This window comes from Polyodon spathula, chromosome 6 (assembly GCF_017654505.1).
Source record: "Polyodon spathula isolate WHYD16114869_AA chromosome 6, ASM1765450v1, whole genome shotgun sequence".
Lineage (NCBI taxonomy): Eukaryota > Metazoa > Chordata > Actinopteri > Acipenseriformes > Polyodontidae > Polyodon > Polyodon spathula.
In genome coordinates, this window is record NC_054539.1 from 28,837,730 (window position 1) to 28,859,339 (window position 21,610).

Consider the following 21,610-nt stretch of genomic DNA (forward strand, 5'->3'; position numbering starts at 1 on the left):
CCTAAAGCATCTTTATTCTGCAAGGAACAGCTTGAAATCCTACTGCTTTAAACATTCCGTGCTATCATATTCTGTGGTTTGCAAAACTGGTCATCACTTATACTACAAATGCCACAAAGTGCTCTTAGTTCCCTTTCAGTGGAATGACAACCATTACCGAATGGGAAGAGCACTCTCTGACCGCCAATCAATGAGCATATATAAAAAAGCTGCCATATCAGGGCCCTGCTGTGAGGGGGAAGTCCCTCCTACCTCCTGCTGAAGAGGGACGTCCTCACAGTAGCATATTGCCATTTTCTCTCTCTTTTAACTGAGACAGGTCGTAGATCACTTTGTGATTTCTTTGTCTGAATTTGGCTAATTTGTCGGTAGAATCACGCTTTCAAGCATTTTTGAGAGTGCTCCTACTTAATTCTTAGACCCCTCTTGTTGAGATTGGTAAATGGCTATTACTCTCTTTCACTGCATGAGGCCTTGTGTAGTTTGCCATACCGTGTTGAGAGCTGTTGTGGTGCTCTATGAGACCCAGCAGGCTCGCGGCGTCGTCCTCTACGCCGATTTTTCGGCCACAGCAAACCAAAAAAAAAAAAAAAAGCCGCTCAGGCCTTGCGCCCCTCTCAAGCCTCAGGCTTTCCTAGCGTGGCTGCACTTGCCCTGGGCGTCCACGCTGACCGAATCGGCTACACAGCCCGGCATCGACCGCGTTTCTACTGCCGACTTCAGGCTTGATTCCGCGCCGTCTACAGCCTATGGCACCGACTGCGCTCTCCCGTCAGCACCAACCTCAGCGCCAATTGACTCAGCATCGACTGCGCTCTCCCTCGGCACCAACCTTGGCGCTTCGGTTTTCACCAGTGCGACCAGTGTGCGGCGAAGCTGCCTAGACAGGACGAGCATTTGTCCTGTGCCAGATGCTTGGGGAACGGAGTCTCCTTCCCTGAGCCAGGGAAGAATGAGGTCCGTGGTCCAAGGTCCTCTGCAGACGTCCTCTAGGACCCCCCGCCACAATGACCAGGGAGCTCCCCCGCACACCTGGGTCACCAGCCCCTTCTCCACCACCGTTGCAGAGGCACAGGCCTCTCAGGGGAAGCGAGATGGCCACCGCCGAGGCGGTACCACTCGAGGGGGCGTTCACCAGGGGACAGACGGTTACCGCGCAGGTGCCGGCCTCAGAGACGCCCAGGCTCAACTGAGTGGCGTTTCGGGAGCTGGCTGAGACTGTGAGGGCTCAGCAGACAATGCTAGAGACCCCGCTTAAATCTCAGGGCAGATTGCCCCCTACCACCGGGCAGCCCCAATTTCCCCAGCCTTGCTAACCATAACAAATGCATAGACCTCCTAGCCCAGGCGAGTTGTCTTTTACAGCATCGAGCTCAGACGTATCTGACCCAGCCACATCCATCGGGCAAGCCACAGCAAGGGGGCTCCTTATCGCCCCTGCTGCATGTGTCGCAAAGGGGAGAGTTCCGGGCACTTATGCAGCATGCAGCTGCAGCTACAGGCGTTCCCTGGCCAACAGAACAGGAGGAAAAGGGGGACCGCTTCCTGCAAAAGAAAGGGTACCCATAGCATGCCCTCCCCTTGTGCCAGGATTTCCTCGAGCTAGTTCGCTCGTCCTGGAGTAACTCAGCCTCCGCCCCCTCAGCCTCTAGAACTGCAGAGGCCCTGCTACACACTGCGGGCTTAGGTACTTTCCCCACCGTCAGGGACACGGTCACAGTACTGGTGCAGGGATCTACCTTCACCAGAGGGGACAAAGACCTGACCTGCCCATCCAAGCCGTGCAGAACAACTGACGCCATGCTTGAAAAAGGTGTATGCATCAGTGGCACTATTAGCCCGGGCGTCCAATGCAATGGCTATACTGGTCCTGTACCAGACACAGCTGGCTGAAAGGCTGCAGGAGCGGGCAACGGAGGTGGACATAGGGGAGTTACTGGCGGTAACAAGAGCGATGACTGACCTAATGGGGGAGTTAGGTCAGGCATCAGTCAGGTCTCTAGCGGTGCTGGTAGCGGCGCGCAGACACCTCTGGCTAACACAGGCCAAGGTCATTGAGACCGAGAAGGTAGTACTACTAGATGTCCCCCTTACACCTGGGCAGACATTCGTAGTGACCATTGATGTGAGCCTTGAAAGGTCCCACAAGGTAACGGAGGTCACTTCGAAGTTCTCACGCCTTCCTGCCTACCGCCAGCGCCCAAGGTGGCATTCACAGCCTGCTGGGGCAACAGGCCCTACCACCCCAAAACAGACAAGCAGGCAGAGGCAGAGCCGGCGGCAAGGGACCACCACCGGCCAGGGGTAACTGGTTCTCCGGCTGGAGACCGAGGCCGGGGCATAAGAAAGACCCGCCCCCTCCCAAGCCAAGGAAGACCGCCCCTGAGGAGCCCCAGCTGCCACCAACCCCCCTCACAACCGGACTGACCAAAGGCAATGACCCATGGCAAGGCTGTACCCAGGACTCCTGGGTGCTATCGACAATGAGACACGGATACACTTTACAATTGCGCTCAACAGGAGATTGCCAATCTTCAACAGAAGAATGCTGTACACTTGGTAGATCCAAGCGATGCTCTCACGGCTTTTACTCCAGGTACTTCCTGGTGTCCAAGAGGGACGGCAGTTTCAGACCTATTCTGGACCTCAGGGTCCTCAATTTGTTCTTCAAACAGAGGAAGTTCAGCATGTTGACAGCACAGCGTATCCTCCAGTCTGTCCAACCGGGCGACTGGTTCACATCAATCGACCTGCAAGATGCCTACTTCCATGTCCCGATCCGTCCTGCATACAGAAAAAATCTGCACTTTGCCTTTCAAGGCAACACATTCGAATCCTGCATTCACATTTTCAAAGTGCACGGATGCAGCACTGGTTCCACACAGGCTGTGGGGTATTCGGTTCCTGAACTTTTGACTAGTTTGTGCGCATTCCAAAAAATGCGCACACAAAACAGGTCATAGATCACGTGACGAAGTTAAGGCTCTCAATACATCAACAGAAGAGCAACTTCGTACCGTCTCAGTCCACAGTGTTCCTGGGGATCAAACTGAACTCTGTGAGCATGCTTGCCTCACTGTCGGAAGACAGGATTCGGTCGTTGGAGGCCACACTCTCCCTATTCAGAGAGGATGCTCTCCTACAGGTCAAAATATATCAAAGGTTGTTGAGGCTGATGGCAGCCGCCTCGAGAATTCTTCCACTAGGGCTGCTGAGAATGCACCCACTTCAAGCCTGGGTAAATACGCTCAAGGTGCACCCAGTCAGAGATCGGTATCGGCTGGTGTGAGTGTCCAGACAATGCCGGAAGACACTGAAGTGGTGGCTCCGTCCCGGCAATCTGCTGCTTGGATCAACCCTTGGATCCCCTCACAGAAGGAAAGTGGTCACTACAGACGCCTCCAGACTCGGCTCTGCCCAGTTCGGGCTCTGTGCTGCAATCTGGATACGATGGCATCCTGGAGACAGTCCAGCCGCTCTAGAGGTCAGACCCTATCGAAGCAACGTCTAGCACACTGGGTGACAGATGCGATACGTTACCGGGGGACGTTACGGCCCATTCTACCAGGGGCCAGGCAACTTTGTGGGCTTTCCTTCATGGTGCCTCCTTAGATGAGGTATGCAATGCTACTACATGGACAGGTAGTCAGACATTTGCGCATTTTTACGGCCTTTATGTTGCAAACCGAGCGAGACCCTCTCTGAGCTCTAGGGTGTTGCAGGCGGCATGCCCTTAGGCGTCACGTGGGCTCTGAGGCTATTGCCGTGGGGCTGTACTGTCGATAATCTGGAGCCACAACAGCTTTGGTACAGCTTCCCATTCGGTAATGGATGTCCTTCTATTGAAAGGGAATGTTATTCCCATAACCCAGGTTCCCTGAAAGAGAATGACAACCATTACCCTTCGAGGCCGTGTCCCCAGCTGACCCCAGCAATATGCTACTGTGAGGACGTCCCTCTTCAGCAGGAGGTGGGAGGGACTTCCCCCTCACAGCAGGGCCCTGACAGGGCAGCTTTTTTACATATGCTCAGTGATTGGTGGTCAGAGAGAGATCTTCCCATTCGGTAATGGTTGTCATTCTCTTTCAGGGAACCAGGGTTATGGTAATAACCTAACGTTTTTACATGCTAAACAGAAATACATTTACTGTACCATGCCAATGAAACTGAAATCCAGTACTTTTCAGTATCACGAGTAGCACTCTGAAGGTGTTCATTTAACTTTAAAATCGAAAAACATCTTGACAATCAGATTAGTTTCATTTCATGCCCTTTGTTGGCCTGAACCAGCTGTGTCTATGCTGTACTTTTTTCTATGTTATCAAAGCAATAAAATTGCTGTGAAAATTCCCATTTCTGATAGAATAGTGTAAATATTCATATTTTTATTACTTAAAAATAAATACAGCAGGTGTCTGCCTTATTGGCAGGCTACCTTTTACACTGCATTTAGGAACCTGGCAGCTAGTTTAGTTTGCTTCCGGTAAATGATTGAACATACTGCATAGAGCTGCGCGATTTCTTTAAAATGCCTTTAATAATAAAGATACCAGCTGCATCAAAAATCGGAAATATTTCTCATAAAGATTGCTCTGAACATGGAAACATTTCATGTGGCTTTTATTATTTTTACATTTATTTATGTTTTTATTTTATTACTGTTTTTCAAGTAAGCCTTTAAATATTTAGGAACATTTGTTGCTAAAAACTAGAGAAAACGCTCAATTTTGAATGTGACAACATTATTTTAATTATTTTTATTTTAATAAATACTGTGTAACTGTGAAATATCTTGAAATACCTATTTTTGATGCTGTGAAATAAGCCACTTTTTCAGTGAAAAAAATACAGCCCTACACATAACAGGTTGCTTGTATTTGTAGGAACCTGTTGTAGAATAGACTACAAAGGTTACATATGTTTAATGCAGTACAGTACATAATTGTACATAATTGTTGAAGTATTGTAGTCTGATAGAGCACAGCAGAGTGGGTCTTCACAACCATCTCAGGAAGCAATGGCTTAAATACAACCTAAGGTGGTCTGGACTGAGCCCTCAAAACAAAACCACATCATAATTTGGCATATTTGTTATAGGCAATGTTATAGGGTTATTGGCAGAACCATGCTAAGGTGTGAAAAGTACCACAGTATAATGAGATCCTTTAATAGTGTATATAACTTTTTTTTTTTTTAGTCTTTGACAATTATTTTTATTATTTTCTCCCAATTTGATATGTCCAATTTTTTTATGCTCAATTTTTTTAGGCTGTTTTAGGCTTTTTTTAGACTCACCATGCAGCCACCCAGGAGCTAAAGCATAGGAGGACAATGCAGCTCTGGGCAACTTACAGGCAAGCCCGTACGCGCCTGGATGGATTACAGGAGTTGCTGGTGCGTGTTGAGCCGAGGACACCCCGGCCAACCTAAGCCCTCCTCCCCCCGGGCGCCGCTCGGCCAAGTGTGCGCTGCCCCCTGGCAGCTCCCGTCCATGGTCGGCTGTAGAGTAGCCTGGACTCAAACCAGTGATGTCCAGGCTACAGGGCACATCCTGCACTCCATGCGGAGCACCTTTACTGCATACGCCACTCGGGAGCCCCCAGTGTATATAACTTTTAAACTAAACCAGAATAGAAACAGTGGGTTGTATGCAATGGAATGTAGCGCTTATATTTTTTATTTTTTTTAATAATGCCACAAGAGCTGAACAACATATAGTGTATTTTCTTTGACTTACTTTTAAAGCTTTGACTTTTTCCACCGACAGCGTCTAATATAAAACCATTGTTATTAAGTTTATATTTGAAAGAGTGGTTAATACGACCAAAATGTTTGGTGCCACGCCATGTAACTTAATTTTGTAAATCTTCCAAACACACACACACACACACAAATATTAATAAGTTTGTAATATGTATTAGCTTAGGCTGTACTGTAGTAACACAGTTGTATTAGATACAGTAGTTCACCACTCAAAATAAATTTATAGTAATTTAGACTGAATTCAAGCAACCTGAATATGCTTGACTGAGTATATGCTTGGCTGGTTGTCAAATGCTAAAACATCAGCAAATAAGTGAAATACATTTCATCTAAGATAACACCGTGTAACAATTTTTTTTTTTTTGGTTCCTGGGTAGTAAGTGTTATTTCCTAATTGCTTATGCCTCAAAAGTATAGAAAATGGCTATTATTCCCCACAAACTTTGCTTTTGTGACCAGGACAGTGATATTTTGAAATTTACCTATTTTCCAGAACATTCCAGATAGATTCAGTGCTGAGTAAACTTGGAGTAACTTCTAGAACTTTCCAGTAATATAAATAGTAGTATAAATACAGGGGCCTTAAGCCCACCAGTTCAGTTTAGTTCCAGCTGCCTAAGTGGATACATATCTGCTTTTTTATGAGATGGCATCAAGAGGCTGCAAGCATCCGGCAGACGCATTTTGCTATGTCTGCGGCCAATTTATCAAGACAAGAGCGAAAAAGTACTCCGTGGAAGCATCTGCTAAGATGTGTGAGGCCTACAAGGCATATTTCGGCATGCCTGTCGGGGATCAAGACAAACCCTGGGCACCTCATTTCACCTGCGAGCACTGCAAAAAAAGATAAGATGGACAATTGTTGCTTGGAATTTTATGTTATAAAATTTGTTAAAATTTTTAAAATTGTAAAAGTTTTTAATTTTAAAATGTTTTACACTTTTCAATGTTATTGAAAAAATATATCATATATGAAAAATGTTGCGAGAATCTCTTACACTTTAGTCATGGGTGAAATAAATGTATTTTTGTAGGATGGTACAGAGGGGAAAAGAGAGCCATGAAGTTCGCTATCCCAAGAATTTGGCGGGAACCCACTGACCACTCAAGCAACTGCTACTTCTGCATGGTGGACCCTTCCAAACGTCGGACTGGCAAGAATGCACCTGCTTTCACGTATCCGGACCTTCCTTCATCCATCGCCCCGGTGCCACACTGCCATGAGCTCCCCGTACCCACTCCTCTGGAGAGAGAGCAGCCGTCTTTAGAAGAGAGCAGCAAGTCAGAGAGCGAGGAAGACGTTGTAGATCCAGATGACAATTTCAGAGATGGAGCTGAGGAGAGAAACCCATACTACCCCAACCAAAAAGACCTCAACGACTTGATTAGAGATCTTGGTCTCACCAAGTCCAATGCCGAGCTTTTGACGTCTAGGCTCAAGCAGTGGAACTTGCTGGATGAAAGTGTGCAAGTCGCAGATCAGAGGAAGCGTCACCAACCTTTTTCCAGCTTCTTCACCCGTCAAGATGGGCTCTGCTTCTGCCACAATGTGACCAGTCTGTTTGAGGCAATCGGAATCGCCTGTAACCAGAATGAGTGGCGCCTCTTCATTGACAACTCATCCAGGAGCCTCAAAGCCATGCTGCTCCATAATGGTAACAAATACCCGTCTCTTCCCCTGGCTCACTCGGTGCACCTCAAAGAGGATTACAACAGCATCAAGACCTTGCTGGACGCCTTGAAGTATGATGAGTACGGCTGGGAGGTCATAGGAGACCTCAAAATGGTGGCATTCCTGATGGGTCTCCAAGGCAGTTTTACCAAGTTGCCCTGCTATCTTTGCCATTGGGACAGCAGGGACACCAAGGCGCACTACCACAGGCGGGACTGGCCACAGCGGACCGAGTTCTCTGTGGGGAGGAACAACGTCAAGTGGGAGCCACTAGTGGACCCCCGGAAGGTGCTGATGCCATCACTGCACATCAAATTTGGCCTTATGAAACAATTTGTCAGATAAGATAAGGATAAGATAAGGAGTCGGCAGCCTTCATTTACCTTCAAGACTTCTTCCCTAAGCTATCTGAGGCAAAGGTCAAAGCCGGTGTCTTCGTCGGACCACAGATAAAGAAGATCCTGGAGTGCAATGAGTTCCCCAAGAAGCTCACTAGTAAGGAGAAAGCGGCTTGGAACAGCTTTGTCACAGTGGTTCGGGGCTTCCTGGGCAATCACAAGGCCGAAAACTATGTGGAGCTGGTTGAGACTCTGGTGAAGAACTACGGCACAATGGGCTGTAGGATGTCCCTCGAAGTCCATATCCTTGATGCTCATCTTGATAAATTCAAGGAGAACATGGGAGCGTACTCGGAGGAGCAAGGCGAGCGCTTCCACCAGGATATACTGGACTTTGAACGCCGCTACCAAGGACAGTATAACGAGAACATGATGGGAGACTACATTTGGGGGCTGATTCGTGAAAGTGATTTACAGTATAATCGTAAATCTCGAAAAACTACTCACTTCTAAATCTTTCGTAGTCATTTTTGTATTACTTTAGTATAAATACATGTTAATTTGGATTCATATGTTGTTTTTTTCTGACTTGACGTGAACGAAAAGCACAAATTCACCCGTTTTCTCATTGGAAATAGGTACATTTCAAAATATCACTGTCCTGGTCACAAAAGCAAAGTTTGTGGGGAATAATAGCCATTTTCTATACTTTTGAGGCACAAGCAATTAGGAAATAACACTTACTACCCAGGAACAAAAATTGTGTTACATAGTGTAATCACAGCAAACTGTAAATTACCTGATATTCTCCATTCAGCAAATCAAAGGTTATAGTTACTCCATTATCAAGCTGAGTTAAGTTAGTGAATACTGAAGAAATCCAGGATGTTCCAATGTCGTTGTCATTAATATAATTCAGAGGATGAGCATCTAGGTTGAGTCGCAGGACCCTGTCATTGGTGGTATCATCTGCACCATTGGGAATGCAGTACCGCTGAACCAAAGGGTGCACACGGGGGTGGCTGCTTGGGCATCTGCATTCTGTTTGAGTGTGGAGATGAGGCAGCTTCCCTGAAAACACTTCATAGATTTCTCTGTCAAATGAAAAGCATGAGTATGTTATAATATACAGTACAGTACACCCTGATAGTGATGTGATCTGTGCGTTTTTTTTTTAATCCTATAGATAGTATATGATGGTATGTATCACATAGTTTCTATCAGCTGGAAATGATGACTTTGCATAGTGTTATTATAAGTTATAGGTTTGTATTAGTATTATTATTTTGCAGAATTAAGTTTCCTTTACCTGTTGGTTAGGGCTGTGTAATACAAGTGAAAGCCTTGCATTCTTCCAATAAACTGGTCTGAACCTGAAAAATAATGACACATATTCAATGAATACAATAATACAGTGGTAATGAGAAATAACAATTATATTAATTTGAGTTGCTGTTTACCTAACGTAAATTGGCTAGTTAATGTTAGCCAAGGCTTTATGAAAATTCTAGTGCACCCCATGTTTAGATGCCCATAGAGCATAAGCCATGGGTGTAAAGTACAATAAATAACTTTTATGAGTACAATATTATTTTTTGTGATTTATATTAAGATAACATGTATGTCTCTTATTATAACAGAAATCACTTCACAAAGTTTGAGATGCCAAAACAGCTTCACTGCGGCCCTTTCGCCCAAACTGCACTACATAACAATAGGAGACACCCTACACACCACAAATAAACATATTGCATGATCACTGGTCCCCTCGTCTTTGTAATGCACATATTTGTTTTATTATTTGCTCTTTTTCTTGTTTACTTTAATCAGGTATTTTGCTCTACAGTGCTGTAAACCTACTCTGGACTGCTCTTCCTGGTACACTTTTATTCCCACATTCAAATGGGCTACCAGAGTGAAACCCTTTGGCCAGATCATGGAAATGGACAATTACCGCAGGAATTAATATCAGAAAAGAGGATGTGTAGATGTTATTTAGTGGTGCTTAAAAAATATGCATACACAAGGAACGAAAAGATCTTCAGTATAACAAGGGGGGCAGTGATAATGTTGCTAATTTTAACAAGCGATAAATAAAAAAAAAAAATTAAAGCCTTGGTTATTACTCCTCTAATATCTCCCACCAGCAAATCCAGCAGGGTAGATGCTCCTCAAGCTCTGGTTTGCACATGTGGTGAAATCATTGGGTAAGCAGTGTGTATTTCAGAGTCCAGTTAAGATCTAAGAGCTTCAATACATTCAAGTATAAGAGAGTTAAAATATATGGTGAAGTAGCTTAAATGGCTCCACTGAGGCTCTTTATAGATGTGTCACTTTCATTAAGCAACAAAACTCCGGAATTTCACTTATCATATCATATAGGAGCAACAATGATGATAATTAAGTCACTCAGAGAAGTTGTTCCCATGACTACAGCTAAGCTTTTTTTAACCATCATTTGGGAGCGGCTGACATCAAAACAGAGAAATTCAGAGAAGCTGCTTTTGCAACTGTCTCTTTTTTACATGATAATAGGATTATGCAGCCTGAAACTTTAATGTAAGAATTGATATATAATCTTGTTTTTTCTTATATAAAGTTGGAAAATAGTTGCTATTTTTCATACAGTTTCTATCTATTCCCACTACCACATATCCCCCGTGGAAATCCTAATTTAAAAAAAAAAAACAGACATGAAAGCTTTCCAATTCCAAGCTTCAAATACTAGGATTGGACTTCAAAACTTGTATTTTATGTATTAAATTGACCAACTGAGTACAACAAATTGGGATGGCCCATGAGCTGAACTAGCAGCAATTTGTAGGTTCTTAATGCCTAAACCTGAGCATATATATATATATATATATATATATATATATATATATATATATATATATATATTATATATATATATATATATAACTGCAGTGTACAAAATTGAAGGCATAAGAAAGTAAAGGTTTTTAAAAAATGTACACAAAAAGCTTAAAAGATTAAAAAATATTTTATATTCAGGACGTTTCGAGCAAAAGCCCTTCTTCAGCTGTTTAAAAAGAAAAGTAAACAGTGCAGTAAACTTGTTGTTGATCAAGAATTGCAATTATACAAAAATTCTGTGGATGGTGTCATGATTATTAGAATAGAATGATTTTACACTCAAGTAAGGGATGTTAGCATGGGAACTAAAATTGGACCATCATATGCTTGCCTTTTTGTGGGATCGGTTGAAAACAAATTTTTACAGCAATACAATGGAAACACACCTAAACTATGTCTTAGGTACATTGATGACATGTTTGGAATTTCCAGTGAGGGTTTAAAACAGTTCATTCAGTCAGTAACACATTTCCACCAATTCCTGGATTTCACATGGAACATATAAGAAACGTATATATAACGGCAAAGGTATATCTTTCCTAGACATTTCCATCACTGTTTTGAATTCCACCATTAACACCACTGACTACTACAAACCAACTGATTCACATTCATATCTGCAGTATGACTCCTCTCACCCTAAGGCTTGCCGTGATTCAATTCCCTATTCACAACTGTTAAGACAGATGTATTTGCAGCGACGATCAAGGCTTCTTCACCAAAAGCAAGGAAATGTGTGTTTTTTTTGGAAATTGTGGCTTTCCGGACAAGATCATCACTAAAGCTAAATCCCGCATTTCAAATCTAAATAGAAAAAATGCTTTATATAATAACAATATACAACACACAGATGATAGAATCTCTCTGGTCCTCACTTACCACCCTACCAACAGAAAGATACTGACAAATGTGCAAAAAAACTTTACAATTTTACAACAATACCCATTTACTGTGTCTATTTGCAAGACTTCCCCCTTGATGTCATATAGAAGAGACAAGAATATAAGAGAATATGTTCTAAACAGTGTTATTCATCCTTCTGGGGAACATTTGAAAGGTACATATCTATGTAATAGACCACAATGTTATACCTGTAAATACATTCATTCAGAAACAGAGATTAGAGGCATTAAATCTTTATTCAACATTTTACATTTTACATTTAAAGGAATAGTACAAGAAATGCAACAAATTGTATATTGGGGAAACTAAAAGGAGTTTAGCAGACCGGTTTGTAGAACACTTAAGAAGCATTTGCATTAACACCACTACATTTCTAGCAACCCATCACTTCAACAGTGATGATCACACTGCTGAAGACATCACAGTCTGTGTGACCAATCAGTACTATGGAACAAATGTTGCTTGGAACCAAAAGGAATGAGAGTTTTTCTTCAAACTAGGAACATGAAACCCTTGGGAATGAACATTCTATTCTAATAATCATAACACCATCCACAGAATTTGTGTATAATTTCAATTCTTGAACAACAGCAAGTTTACTGCACTGTGTGTACTTTTCTTTTTAAACAGCTGAAGAAGGGCTTTTGCCCTAAACGTCCTGAAAATACACTTTTTTTTAATCTTTTTAGCTTTTTGTGTACATTTTTTAAAAACCTCTTCTTTCTTATGTTACTCTCTTTGAGAACATTTACAAAAAAAACTCTTTAAAAATCTTTAGGGACCATACTGTTATTCTATTTCCTCTAATTGGTGAACAAAAAAGACACCTCACCATTAGAATTTTGCCCAATTCGAACAGCAGCATTAGTTGTTACATCTACGACAGGACCTGCTAGTAACTGGGTGTCGAAAGCAGTATTGTCTCCCTCTAAGCCATTTATGAAGAAACTTAGCCTTGTGCAATGCACCTGTGAAAGAAAGGGAGATGCATGTATCATGTAAAATTATCAAAAAGGACAATATATTTTGTTGTATTTTTTCGTTGAGTGAACAGGCACTGAAAAATAAGAAATGCGTGGTTGTTGTCTATTGACACCCATGTATAATCTGTTGTTGGTATGTATTAACAAAAGTGTATAAAAGTATACAGCGAATGTTGATGGAATTGGTTCTAAATGAAAACTGCTAATTTGTATGTATAAATAAAAACAAATATAAACAATGCATTGTGTGCATAAAAACACGCAGACACAAATACAGTTTACACAATTTCCAGTCTATGAAATGCGGTTTTGTATTGTTCTCCAATGTAATTGCGACTACTGGCCAACTGAATAATAACCCTTAGTTGAAGTTGGCCCTCCCATTGAGAAAAATAGGTACATGTACTTTCAGTCATCTTTAGGGTGAAAGTATAGAATAATTGGTAATTGTTTGAAGATTTGGGGGTGTTTCCATGTGGTTTGATATTTTATATAATAATTTCAGCTATTGACAGATTTCAGCATTCAATCAGGGGCCACCAATAAAGAGTGTGCTAAATCTGGTTAAGGTAAGCTGCTACCCTTTCATGCTTGATCACAGGCTTCAAGCATGAGCAGCTAATGAATTTAGGGCTAACAGGTGACAGTTCATAATAATCAGTTCAGAGAAGATTAAGGAGTCTGACTGGTCATTATTGTTGGCACCTGTTTTTCAGTTACCAAAAAAAAAAAGACATTTCCAATAACTGAATACTTCCTTTACAGCTTTGTACAGTACTTTTGCCAAGAATGTCAATATGCTACAGGAATGTGTCATTTTAAAAGCAAACAATAGGAATGTGACGTTTTTGTCAAAATAATCATTTGTATTTCAGAATTCTATTCTAATTATAAGAAAGTCTAATTAGGGAATATGCTGGCATGTGTGTGATGCTTGGAAATGAAAGAAACCAAACAATTTGGTTTGGTATTCCATAATGATATTTTTATGTTGGAATGCAGTGTAATACTGATATAATTTGAAATCTGAAGGAAAAGGAAGCTGAAACAAAAACATTTCTATTAGTGGTTAGACGTTAATGCCAACAAAAATAAGAAGAAACAGCTGGAAAAAACACACAAAATGAGTACCACAGTCAGATTTCTATAACATTTATAACAATATTTTTATAAAATTGTTATCAACTTTCTTGGGACTTCAGGGTTTTGCGTAGTCTAAGTTGAATCTATCCAAAAATATCTCACATGTACAAAAATTGACAAGTTAGCATAAAGGGACCAGGTATGTATGTGTGTGTTTTATACAAAAAGGGTAAGCCCTGTAAAGATGTAGTATAAAGCTAAACAAGACACAATTCGTGAAGACTTTATTTTTATTTTATGGCAGTTGAAACTAATAGCAACATATATACATTGCTGTGTTGCATTTTTCTACTCTGATTTTCAAGGTGTATCTGGAGCATAATCAATAAGTATGGAGAGACATCATCTGTAATTGACAAACCCAGGACTGGAAGACCCCAAAAGCTGTCTAACAAGGATGAGCAATACTTGAAGATAATATCCTTAAGGAATAGAAAGAAGACAAGCGTTGAATTGACAGCAGAACTGGCAGAAGGTACAGGTTTCATTGACTATCCATCAACAGTCCAAAGCACCTTTGACTACTGTTCCATAGTCCAATTTCTGTGGTTTTGTGCATACTTTAGCCTTTTAGCCTACTTAACAGAGGTATTCTTACTGCTACACATCCTTTAAGTCCTGATTTCAAGAGTGGCCTTTGTACTATTCGTACTAGTGTGTGTGTGTGTGTGTGTGTGTGTGTGTGTGTGTGTGTGTGTGTGTATATATATATAATTAGCGCTGTCATTCAATTAAAATGTTTGATCTGTTCATTTATGAGCATTATTTGATTAACCGGTAGATTAATCAGTAGATTAATCTGTGTTTTTAATAAAGGTAACGATCTTATAGTGGCTGTCCTACATAGTAATACTAAAAAAATCAATAGAATCTACAAAAAAATAAGACCAAATCAGAATGTGGTCTTTTAAAAAACATTTTTATTTCAGTAAATGTAACAAATTTTTTTCACAGAACAACATTCATCCATGAAAGAGTTTAAAAGCAATATATAATGCACAAGAACTGAGAATGGATTTTCTTTTGTCTTTCATGATTTTTTTTTTTTATTTTTTTTAAAGTAGGGACCCAATTTCTTCCAATTGTGTCTTTACAGGGCTGAGCCCAATGTTCTGTTTTATTATATATCTCCAAACTTGGTTTGAGTAATTAATTTGTATTTTGTTGCTCCTAGTGGTCTCATATGCGTTCATTACTGTGGCAGGATAGCTTGGGTGGATGACATCAGACCAGAAATTAAATCATAACAGGCAAGTACTGTGGTGCGAGATGCAAACATGCTTGTTTCTTTATTAAATAAAAAGATTGAACAAAAACACAAACACTTATACAAAGCAAAAGGCACGATGACCAAAACAAACAAACAGAATATGGAATAAACAAAAAAGTATCGTGCTGGTTTATAAACAGCACGCATAGCAATTGTTTACATTTAGTTTTACTTTTACTCCTCCTCACGACTCACGTTCCGCCTCTGAACACACCAACCCCTTTCTCAACTGTGATCACCCTATATACACACCTGTGGCTGAAGCCTTAATTAATCATTGAATCATTTATTCAATTCACAGCTCCAGCCACATTCCAGTGTGTTTTTACAGGGAGGATTTTAACTGCCTCCCTGTTGCCACTATTACACACACACACACACACACACACAAACCCACATCCTCGTGCTCACATATCAATATACATCAACTCTCCCGTGATACATAACCCAAACTACAAAATAAACCAAAAATACACCCAGGGATGGGGGTACCCCATCACAATTACATAATTATGTCAATTCAATTTAAGTGCGAGAGTTCAAACATTTGTATTCCCTAGTTCATATCCTTCCCCATGAGTATGCAGAGTTTTGTGAAGATCTGTCTTTATTTTCTATATGTTTAAAAAAACATATCCTATACTTCCTATATTCCCTAATAGTAGTCGCTGGCTAAGAGAACACCCTACAGGACAAGCATTTCCCATAAAGTTTGTTACTCTACAGGATGTCACAATAGTTCTAACTTGGCTGTAGTGACATCCACTTACTGTATTCACACAAAGTGACTACACTTGTAAGGTAATCATTCACTTGATCGTTAAAATTAGGTAGGTATGGGAGGAACATTTAAAAATATTACATTTTTATTTTGCCTTTCCAGTCATCAAAACAGCATCCTTGCAGTTCATTGACTATGTTGCTGTTCTAAATCACAAGTTTAACGGCTCTTTAAAAAAAAAAAAAGTCAACTTCAATATCAATTCAAAGTAAAATATTTGTTATTGCCTATTACTATTGTGTACTGTAAACTAATGTACAGTAACAGTTGTGTTTCTATGGTGAAAATGGTAAAATGCTAAAGAAATAATACTCTGGTAAATTTTGCTTTCATACTAAGACAACAGGACAGTGTCTTGCCATTTAGCCTGCATTCAGTCCTTTGAAATAGGTGCTGCACTCACCAAACTCAATTGTCATTTATTTTAGTGTTCTGTACCTTGCTACAGTGACTCTGTAAAAGGAAACATTTTCTGATTACCTTCTCAAGAACTACTGTTTTGCACACATACACTCAAGACAGGGCTGCAAGAGGGCCTGAAGTGCTCTAGACAGTTTCAATAGACACTCCAATCAAACCAACGGGCCACAAGAATAAAATAGTTGGGTGAAAGGCCAGCTTAAACACAATGCAGGCTGCTATCATTTGAGAATAAACTAACAGTATCTCCTCTGAATATAGTGACTCTCTCTTTCACATAAACACACACACACACACACACACACACACACACACACACACACACACATTTTTAGTGTGACTTTACTTTAAGTTGAACACAAAGATAAAAAGAGAAGGGTTAAATTGTGTTTCATGGAATATGAAATTCTGTATTTCAGTGGAACACAAGAGTAAAGTATAAAAAATACAAGATGTACAAATGTTTTCAGAATTGAAAAATCAACTCTGTCCCTTTATTCCTGAAAACCCATTTTGGGTCAGTCCATGTCAAATCAATTACTTCAGGATGGCTTCTGACCTGACCTCTTCCAATATTGATGCTGTTTGGCAGAGATGTTGGTGCCATGGAGATATAAGATTTCCCCAAGTTTCACATCTCTAGCTCAAATGGTTTTTATGTAAGAGGGCACCAAATATTTGACCTGAAATGGCTCCTAGATCAGACCAATGACATAAAAGTACCAATAACTTTTTTTAAAAGTATACTATTGCCGGAAATTTCTCTTTGTGCTTGTGAACAGGCTGGCTTGTGTGGTGATGTCAGACCAAGAATAGCACAAACAGAGGCAGCACTGGGGTATGAAGCTACTGATGCACATTTTATTAATAAATAAAAAGTTTGACTAGAACAAAACACTTATACAAAACAAAAAGGCACATTGGCCAAAACAGACAGACAGACACGGAATACACAAGTATCACGCTGGTATAAAGTTTTGTTCTTACTGAGCCCACTAAATTATAAGTTTATATAATTAAATAAATTATATTAAGTATTGTATCAGTGTACAAGACAGTTTACAAAGAGTTTGTTGTGCTACCTGTACACTGTGCACTGTTGCCATGTACAGTGCCTATAGGAAGTACTCACCTCCTTGGACGTTTTCAGTTTGTTGTGTTACAATCTTGATGCATTTAAAAGGGATTTTTTTTTCTTTGATTTACACAACCTACTCAACACTTTAAATGTGTGAAAAAATGGGGGGGGCGACGGCGACACGACACAAACTAATTAAAAATAAAAACCTGAAAAGTCTTCATTAGATAAGTATTATTAGTTTGTTTTATTTTATTACCCCCTCTGCAATGATACTCCTAAATAAGCTCAGGGCAACCGACTGCCTTCAGAATTCACCCAATACGTTAAATGGAGTCCATCTGTGTGCAATAAAAGTGGTTCATGTGATTTCAGATTAAATACACCTATCACTGTAAGGTCCCACAATTGGGTAGTGCATTCAAAGGAAAACTACTACCACGGAGACCAAGGAGCTTTCAAAAAAACTTGGAGATAAAGCTGTGGAAAGGCACAGATCAGGGCAGGAGTATAAACAGATTTCAAAGGCATTGAATATACTTTGGAGCACAGTGAAGTCAATCATTAAGAAGTGGAAGGTATACGGCACCACCCAGAATCTGCTTAGAGCAGGCCGTCCTCCCAAACTGAGCAGCCAGGTAAGAAGGGCATTGGTCAGAGAAGTCACCAAGAGGCCAATGACAACTTTGAAACACCTACAGCGTTCCATGGCTGAGATGGGAGAAACTGTCCATGTGTCAACAACAGCTGAGGTGCTCCACAAATCTGGCCTGTATGGAGGAGTGGTAAGAAGGAAGCCATTTCTGAAAAAAGTCCATGTAAAATCCCGCTTGGAATGTGCAAAAAGGCATGTGGGAGACTGAAAAGATGTGGCTTCCTTATATCTACAGTTATTGCACAGATATAGTTTCTTACCAGAAAGATCAAATAATTAGCCTTTATTTTAAAATAAATAAGCAAATAAATAAAATAAAAATAAAATAATGTGGAGCACATTAAGTAAGTGTGCTTCCTCCTTTGAATGAAATATTTCCTTGGCAGAGTTTGCAAATTCCTTCTTCTCCTGCTTGGTAAACAAATTCCACACACCTTGCTAAGATGGCTTAGCTGTGTATCATGTAGTGATCAGGAACGGCACTTTATTGTTACAACCAAACATAGACGCACATGTTCCACTAACTCTTTTGCAACTGCCATCAAAACCCAGCTGTCACAATTTATGGTAGATATTGCCACAATCCATAGCGTAATAGCGGTGCTGTGCTACTGCATTAGTTTTAAAACTGAACATAACAGCCATGTTAACAATAACAATAGGGGAATATGGCCAATATACAGCATGATGCGCATTCAACATCAATAACTGTATTTACACTGAGATATTTTTTATTATTATTATTATTATTATTATTATTATTATTATTATTATTATTATTATTATTATTATTATTTAGATGTTTCCAGTACTGAAGGTTACAGATCTGAAGGGACTAAATGTATGTATACTATATAGTATTTAAATATGTATCATGCACTTAAAACATTAATATATGTGATTTATTTTTAATTTTTTTAATCATTACCCAAAAAAGTAAGATTGACACTCCTGGAGCGTAAATGGACCTCTGCTTTCAGGCTTGATCTGTTCACCTACTTGTGCTGATATTCCTTCATACACTGCTTGTCCTCCTATAATCCAATATTAAGTTCAAATATGTCGAAATAAGGTAATATCTCCCAATCAAACAAGCAAAACACCATTACATAGATCTATTACATAATATACAGTAGGTGTAGACATTTCATCTGCTGTATTCCAAAACACATCATTGAGAAACCCAATTCATGACATCATCCGTACCATATCAAGTGTTTACCATGCTTTGTTTTCAATATCAGCACTGTTAACCTCGCTTTATATATATATATAATATCATATATCTATATAATATTATATTATATATAATATATATATATATATGAGGACTGACACCTCTAGGAATTCCATTCAATTCCAAAGTAAATTTAAAACGGGTTACAATGGTCTACCTATCTCAGCCACTTAACAGTATTTTCTACATCAACCTTTTCCTTTTTCAATGAAAAATACAATGAACTTAATAAAGGTTGGTCATGAATAAAAAAACTATTTAAAAAAAAGTAACTTGTATACCAGTGATAAAGTCCAGTCGCTCCAGTCACGTCTGCCCATGCTGATACTCCCCTCATACACTCCCCTCATAGTTTGCCGTCCTATAACCCTACTGTATATAAAATTCTGGAACGTTACCAAAAATATATAAAATGGTGTCTTAAGTAACTGAGCCGTTCAGAGCGAGAATTTTTCCGCTCACTTAAATCACAGATCTGTAGTGCTCTGAGCACCTAAGGAGCAGAACAGATTGTTTTTGTTTTCAGTGAGATACTCTGAGCAGCTCAGTTACTTGAGCACCCATAGTGTAGGTAATTCATTATAGTTCTGGAACTATCTAATACCGTTAAATGAAAACAAACCTAATTTTACAACAATATTGTGGTGACAAGCTGCAAAGTTTAGATTAAATTTGAAAAAAAAGATAATACAGATTTTTGAAAAAACAGCTAATACTGCTTAACTGCCTATTGTATGATTTTCTTCTTACTATCTGGCAATGGATTAATGAAACACCCACACAGATAGAAGCAGTAAGCAGTCAGGTTAACTGATTTTCTGGATAACTGACGCACAGACACACATCTGGATAACTGACACACAGACACACAGACACAGAAACGACCACTTCAAGCACCTACTGTAGCTTTGCACATTTTAAAAATCACAACGCTGACAGTTATGAACCTGCTAATCCCAAGTAACATCCAACAAATGTTTAAAAATTTATGACAATCAGATTACTAAACTTCTGGATAATCACCTCTGCCTATTACTTTAAAAACTATTCCATCAATTGCAATTTCAAATCAACATGTAGCATAGGAGCAGGAATTACAAGGGCAATTTAGAAGTGAGGTTGCAAGATGGGAAGGTGGTCCGTCTGTTTTTCACATGCATCATCCTCCAAATCACATTGGCCTTGTAACCCACGGATGGCTGGCATTCAAAACCACTGGCAAACATCTTTCATGTTCATTCCAGTGGTATTGATGACACAGCTGAAGGTAGAGCAAGCTGTGTGCCTGGCACGTGTGGCACTAGTTATTTGAAGTGCTCCCTCCTCAAACTGTAGACAATAATTAAGTTTTGCCTACAAATGTTGTATTTGGGGTAGATTATAAAATACAAAATAACCACTTATGAGGATGGACTAATGTTAATATCCATTCTTGGGTTTCAAATGTTGTTTATGCTTTCTACTTGTCTTTACACATATGTACTTTTTTCATTTTTTTTTCATTCAATATGAACATGCACTCTGTATGGATTTCAAAGCGACTTACCCAGAGACTAGGGGGTGAACTATGCATCAACAACACTGCTGTTGCACAGTCACTTACAAATAGGACCCCGGTTTTACATCTCATCTGAAGTGTGTGTGTATATATATATATATATATATATATATATATACACACACACACACACACACACACACACACACACACAGCTCTGGAAAAAAATTAAGAGACCACTGCAAAATTATCAGTTTCTCTGGTTTTACTATTTATAGGTATGTGTTTGGGTAAAATGAACATTTTTGTTTTATTCTATAAACTACTGATAAAAATTCCAAATAAAAATATTGTCATTTAGAGCATTTTTTTGCAGAAAATGACAACTGGTCAAAATAACAAAAAAGATGCAGTGTTATCAGACCTCGAATAATGCAAAGAAAATAAGTTCATATTCATTTTTAAACAACACAATACTAATGTTTTAACTTAGGAAGAGTTCAGAAATCAATATTTGGTGGAATAACCCTGATTTTCAATCACAGCTTTCATGCATCTTGGCATGCTCTCCACCAGTCTTTCACATTGATGTTGGGTGACTTTATGCCACTCCTGGTGCAAAAATTCAAGCAGCTCGGCTTTGTTTGATGGCTTGTGACCATCCATCTTCCTCTTGAACACATTCCAGAGGTTTTCAGTGGGGTTCAGGTCTGGAGATTGGGCTGACCATGACAGGGTCTTGATCTGGTGGTCCTCCATCCACACCTTGATTGACCTGGCTGTGTGGCATGGAGCATTGTCCTGCTGGAAAAAACAATCCTCAGAGTTGGGGAACATTGTCAGAGCAGAAGGAAGCAAGTTTTCTTCCAGGACAACCTTGTACTTGCTTGATTCATGCGTCTTTCACAAAGACAAATCTGCCCGATTCCAGCCTTGCTGAAGCACCCCCAGATCATCACCGATCCTCCACCACATTTCACAGTGGCTGCGTG

The 21,610-nt window shown here is 40.0% G+C and overlaps 1 protein-coding gene across 1 annotated transcript in view; it reads right to left on the minus strand.

Moving 5' to 3' along the window:
- ush2a (Usher syndrome 2A (autosomal recessive, mild)) overlaps positions 1–21,610 on the minus strand; it is a 378,004-nt gene that overhangs the window by 332,334 nt on the left and 24,060 nt on the right. Inside the window, exons 5-7 of the mRNA XM_041252711.1 lie at positions 12,386–12,521; positions 9,083–9,146; positions 8,573–8,867 (exon numbers count right to left, since the gene is read on the minus strand). Of these exons, the coding sequence (XP_041108645.1) occupies positions 8,573–8,867; positions 9,083–9,146; positions 12,386–12,521 (495 nt within the window). The remainder of the gene's footprint in view (positions 1–8,572; positions 8,868–9,082; positions 9,147–12,385; positions 12,522–21,610) is intronic.